Source organism: Plectropomus leopardus, chromosome 1, assembly GCF_008729295.1.
Source record: "Plectropomus leopardus isolate mb chromosome 1, YSFRI_Pleo_2.0, whole genome shotgun sequence".
NCBI classification, from domain to species: domain Eukaryota; kingdom Metazoa; phylum Chordata; class Actinopteri; order Perciformes; family Serranidae; genus Plectropomus; species Plectropomus leopardus.
The window spans coordinates 29,086,587-29,092,586 of record NC_056463.1 but is presented as its reverse complement, the minus strand read 5'-3'; the positions used below and the strand labels follow the sequence as shown (position 1 = coordinate 29,092,586).

Sequence of the window (6,000 nt, the reverse complement as noted above, 5' to 3'; positions counted from 1 at the left end):
TGCCCGGAGCAGTAAATGTGTGCTCTGGTTATTGTATGCATGTTTGTAAATGTGCATATGTGCAGTTGTGTGTCATGTCATGTCATGTGTATTGCTATACCTCATTATGGGGACCTCTGGGAACTGTAATGAGGGGAGAGCGTGGTCACTGTGCACCTCTGTGTGCGAGTCCATGATAGCCTGTGAGGGTCAAGGGATTACAGACATGTCTTGTTAAATTAGGCTGCTGTGGCTGAGTTCTGTGACTGAGTAAGGGACTCAGCTGTCTGAGTGGAACCCGGGTCTGTCTTGGTGATGAGCTACAGACAAACATGTAGAAGCATATCACTGCTGCACTCCTTTGGGAGTTCACTGATAACTTCCTCCTGTATTAAGTCTTCTTGACCACCGTGAGGCTCTTTGCCAGTGCCACAAGATTATAAAGGAAAACATAATCAAACTATTTCCATCTCTGATTTTTGCAAACAGCTAAATCTAGATTTGCTCCATGTATAAATATTATATGAATTCAGAGATACCTGCAAGAACTCATTTAAAAGTTCATATCTTTCAATAATGTGTGGTCGATTTAAGGTCAGGGTTCCCACACATTTTTAACCAATGAATTTTTAAAAACTTTTCCATAACTCTTCTGCAGTATTTCACCCCATGCCCATTACTTTTTAAAATTAGTTTAAAATGGGTAGGCCTATATAGCGATACATACAAAAAATGATTAGACATGCACTTCTGAGGCGTTTGCAGATAAGCTAACTGCTAGCGTTCGCTTCCACCACAACTTGCTGCTTATGCCAATTTCCAGCGAACCAGCCCAGCACGTACAGATACTTTGCAAGGCCGTGCCCCTTATTTTGGGGATAGAGACCCTAACATTCTGTAAATGTCAATGCAATTTGATGTGTCTAGATTATAATTTTTCTGTAAGCATCTGTAAGCATTTATTTTTCGTTAAACAAAACTGAATCTAAGCGTTACCCTAATAAAGGAAAGTTGATCACTGTCATGTCCAATCAGTCTAACCCACTCCAAGTGGATCAATGACCCCTGACACTGATCTTTTTTTTGTGTTTTTTTTTCCTGACATGGCAGAAATTTCCAGGCCTGAAATTCCTCATTTCAAAACTTTTTCCAGGATTTTGATAACTGTAGGAACCCTGTAAAATGATCGTTGGGACAAAACTTAAACTAATGGTTGTCAATGTCTTCCCTGCACCTTCATGCAAGCAATATCTCACAGAGTTACAGAAGTAGCACAGCAGTATGGCAAACCTCAGCGGAGAACATGCAGTAAACAGTGGGCTATTTTAAGCAACTTACTGAGTCATGTATCCAGATTGCCTCGCAACAATTGAGTCGGTTCTGTGTCTTGCTAAAGGACACTTTGGCAGGAGAAATGGCTGCTGATGAAAATGTCTGTCAAAGATATTTAACCAATGACCTTTTTAGTTACGAACAGTCTCTTAAGCCCCGGGACAAACGTGCCTTCAGTGCATCCACCATCGCTACAGTACTTACTTTTAGCAACACCAAATGTACATACATTCATCATCTCAAACTCAGCACTGACCCTCAATGAGGAAACAGGTCTATGTTGATCACATAGCAGCTACAGAAAAAGAAGTAAAGCACAAATCAAATATCAAGTGGCATATTTCTGTTTCTAGCACTTTTCGGATATTTCAGCTTGTGGACTTTATCTACTGCATTTGCTAAAATGACTGAAAGGCTAGTTTTGGGGATATTATTATAGTTTTGAACGGTTTGAGTGCTACACTATGCAACACACAAGCTGTGGTTAATGGAAGTCCTAGTTTGTGTGTGAAAAAGGCAAATATCCTTTTGATCAGTCCAGGGAAAAGTCTTGCCTTGCATCCGACAGTTCCACTGAATCACACACTTATTCTCACCAACACTCACACATTAACAGTTGAGCACAGTCAGGAGGAAAAAAACAACACATGCTTTCTACACACATTAGCGGCATGAGCTTGGAAGACAGAGTGAGCTTGTTAGGACATGGTCGAGGACTCTGCAGAAAAGCCAGTCGCTCTCATACTGTTATGTCTCAATATTGAGATGGAGGGTAGCTCGCTGAACCCCTCTCCCCCTGCTTCAAAAAACAGTATTATTACGATAAAGTGATATAAAATAAGAATTGATGGGCAAAGAGGAGGTGAATTGTTACCCCGCAAGGAAAAGTCTTTTTGGTTTCCTAAAGTCTCTTCTCCATCTCTTATTAGGTTTTGAAAAGTTTATACAGAGGATAAATAAGTACAATCTAATAGATACATTTATGGATCAACAATATGTGATCCTGTATGAGTTGGTACAAGAGTCAGCCTGTCCCGAAGCATTTTGTTTTAGCTAAAAATTTAGATAAATCTTTTGAAACACACAAAAAGCAATTTATACATGCAGGTATTAGTGCATAGGTTCCTGCAGAAAAAAAAAGGAATATTATTGTGTTGTCCATTGAATTGTCTTCCCAAACATCATCAGATGAATTTGGCATAGTTATAGAAATAAAGAAAATGACTGTCCTTAAAATGGAGATCTTTTTTCACACCCTCCTAGTCCCTTGGTTAACTTACCATTTAAATATATCTCTATCTATGTACAGTATGTATGAATAAAAAAGAGGACAAAGCATGAAACAAATATAGAGTATTCTAGAGCTCCGAGTTACCTGGTAAAGTGTCTTTTAAATCACAGTAATTTTTAAGATCTTGGTAAAATGAGAGGTGGAACACAGTGAAGTCTGAAGACAGAAAGAAAACAATGCCACACACTGAGATCGTTTGTGTGTGTTTCAGTTCGGAGGAGCACAGGAGGGTGTGATTGATCCTCACAAATTGGAAGGGAGTTTGGAGCGGACAGTTTGAGGTTCTAGATCTGATGAGTAGGCAGCAGAGGCCCTCCGTAGAGGCACGGCCGGGGAGGCCCCGGGGGACTGAGTTTGGTGAGGGTGCCCCGGAGACATCTGGATTGGAGGAGTCAGGCTCCCTGGCACTGAACTACAGGGTTTGGGCACAAGAGTGGGTGAAGAAAAGGGTGAGGGGTAATATCCCGTTTCCACAGAGGACTGAGCCGTATGTTGGCCCAAGGCCTGGGGCAGAGATGGGTGCGAACTGGATAAAAGCTTTAGGTCCTCAGAAAAGCAGCCCAGCGGAGAATCTCTCCCTGTTGTGTGTGGCTGGCTGGGAAGCTGTGAAGGGAGAGAAGACTGAGGCATGAGCAGAGAACTGTGGGATCCTGTGGCACTCGAGGGGTCACTGTAGTGAAAAGTCCTGCTGGCCACTGGGCTCTGAATAGTGGGGCTGGGCGCCACCGGGGTAAGGCAGGGGGAGGCGTTTGCTGAACCATACTGGGCCAGGGAGGCCAGGGCAGACCTCTCAAGGGACATCTGGTGAGGCAGTAAGCCAGACTGGAGGCCTGCCAGGCTAAACTGACCGAGGGAAGAAGGGGAGCCCTCAGCGGGCTGCTGGCTGTGCTGTCCTCTGCTGGAGGATGGGGAGCCATGTGGAGGGGAATGGAAGAGGGTTAAGCCACTGGTAGTCCTACCTCCTCCGGCAAACTGCTGCAAAGGAGCCACCTGAGGAGGTTTGGGAAGTGGCTGACTATGAAGAAGCTGACCAGGCATTGGACTGGACGAGCCGGTAGGTATTGGACTCTGACAACGTGAGGAACTAAGACGTCCAGCTGTAATTCCAGCAGAAGTAGCTCCCACAGGACAAGCTGTAGACCCTCCTATATGGCTTCCCACTGCCCCTCCTGATGTTCTGCCAATATGTCCTCCGATTGCCCCTTCCACCGGCCCACTCGCACCTCCTCCTATATGGCTAGTTGTTGATGCACCAGAAACCCTTCCAAACAATCCTCTAGGATTCCCTACCACACAGTCGCCAGAAACCCCTGCAAGTGGTCCACCAGAGCCCGTCAATCCCCCAGAGACCAATCCCATTGTTCCACCAGAAGGCCTCCCTAATGATCCTCCAGTGGTTGTCACAATCAGTGGTTCTCCAGAAGCCACTCCCACTGATCCCCCAGAAGCTCTTTTTATTGACCCTCTAGAAGTCCCTCCCATTGATCTCCTGGTTGCATCTCCTATTGTCCCGTAGGTGATGCCCCCACCAGACCCACCTGATGCCCCACCTGCTAACCTGCCACAAGCCACTGATCCTTCAGATATCCCTAACATTGATTCCCCTGAGATCTCTACCACTGATCCACCAGTAGTTCCTCCCAACCCAAAGTGGCCCCCAGGCAGTGGCCCTGTCGTTCCAGTTGTAAAGTCCTCTCCAACCCAAGAAGGGTCCCCTCCTGTGGCTCCTTCCACAGACCCTCCGACTGCTCCACCTGAAGACCACCCTGTAGCACCACCACAGGCTCCAACTGCCCCTCCGCTTATTCCTGACCCTGTGCTTCCACTTATAGATCCTTGGTGGAAGAGGTTTGAGAGAGGTGGGGTGCTGGAGCGAAATGGCTGTTGATGCTGTGGTTGTGGGTGTAGCTGGGCCATACTAGAGGAGGGTGAACCAGAGGAAGAGTATGGTCCGAATGGGAAGGCAGAGGCCCCTCCTCCACTGGACCCAGCCCCGCTAGGTCCACGCTGGCCTCCACTACCTGAGGCCTGTTGGCTAGAGCCAGCTGCCCCTGTACCTGACGTCATGTGCAGGGCCCGAAAAGAGGCCAGCAATGGCATGTCCACTCCAGAGCGCATTTTAGAGGGCGTGCTAGAGGGAGAGTCCCCAGCAGAGCCAGGTGCAGTTGATGAAGGAACAAATGTGTGGAATTTCTTAAGCCGGCTCGGAGGGTCCTTTAGGGACCCCAGAACAGAAACCGGAGGCCTGAAGAGAGTTGGAGGAAGGTGGGGATGGTGTGTCAAGGCAATTGCTACTGAGGTGGTGGCGGCTGCTGCTTGGAGAGGGGCCTGGATGAGGGGCGCCCAGATGACAGGGGTAGGGGATGGAGGTGTTTGGGGTGGGGCATTCTGCAAGAGGTGGGCGCAGTGGGCCATGTCCCTGTCGTGCTGCACAATCTGCTGGATGATCTCATTTTCCTGGTAGTTAAGTACACCAGAGCTGAGGTCATGTTGTACCTTGTGCTGCAGGATGGAGTTTTTCTTGCCTGTAAAAGCAAATGCACACACAAACACATTACAGACACACAGGGGGTGACAAGTGATAGAAGAAAGAGATAAAAGAAGAATAAGCATAAGTCTTGCAGGCAGTTAGAACCAGGTTGACATTTGGGTGTACTCAAGTAACCATCCTATTTTACAACAACCCTTTCCAGTAGAAGAAGCTGGCACAGGAACAGCTATGAAGAGGAAAAATAAAGAATAAAAGTGTACCTAAAAATCACATGTGGGATAAAGGGAAAAGAAGAGATTTAAGAAAGAGACAGGGGGATGGAGCAGAAGTGGGGAAACAAAGAATAAAGGAGCATGGAATAAAAGAAACAACAAAAGATAGGTGGGAGATAACTACCCGGAGACAGAAGCTCAGGATGACAGCCTGAGGTGTAGGCGGTGTATGTTTGACTAGCTCTTACTGAGATTCCCTAGGTAACAGGGACAAAACATAAAGCAAACATTGTACCACACGATGCAGGTTTAGACTGTGATAGAGTGTAAGCTGCACTGAGATAATGGGTCAAGCATACAACTACCTCTTTAGTGTCATATTTTCTCTCCTGTTATTGAATGTCAATATGAAAGGGAAGTAGGGATGTCAATACTAACGACATCCCATCATCTCAGGGACAACAGAAAACGTGTTTGGGATGAACAGAGATGTCCTCTGGACGTCAGGGGACTCACTCTACTATTTCCTTGATAATGCTACATTGTGGACAACACATTCCTGTTGACATCAGTTTGAGGAATTACTGTTGGCTGTTAGCAGCAGAGTTGCCAGAACTAACTGCTGACAGAAGTTGAACTGAGTTACATTATGATGCATTTAAGCTCTCTTTGGTAGATATGAGTACTTGGCAAAA

General features: G+C 46.3%; 1 protein-coding gene across 1 annotated transcript in view; it reads right to left on the bottom strand.

The window, feature by feature from the left end:
• Positions 1-2,838: 2,838 nt before the first annotated feature.
• hcn4 (hyperpolarization activated cyclic nucleotide-gated potassium channel 4) overlaps positions 2,839-6,000 on the bottom strand; it is a 74,788-nt gene continuing 71,626 nt past the window's right edge. The window contains exon 8 of the mRNA XM_042515660.1: positions 2,839-5,127. Coding sequence (XP_042371594.1) covers positions 2,846-5,127 — 2,282 coding nt within the window. The 3' untranslated portion in view covers positions 2,839-2,845. The remainder of the gene's footprint in view (positions 5,128-6,000) is intronic.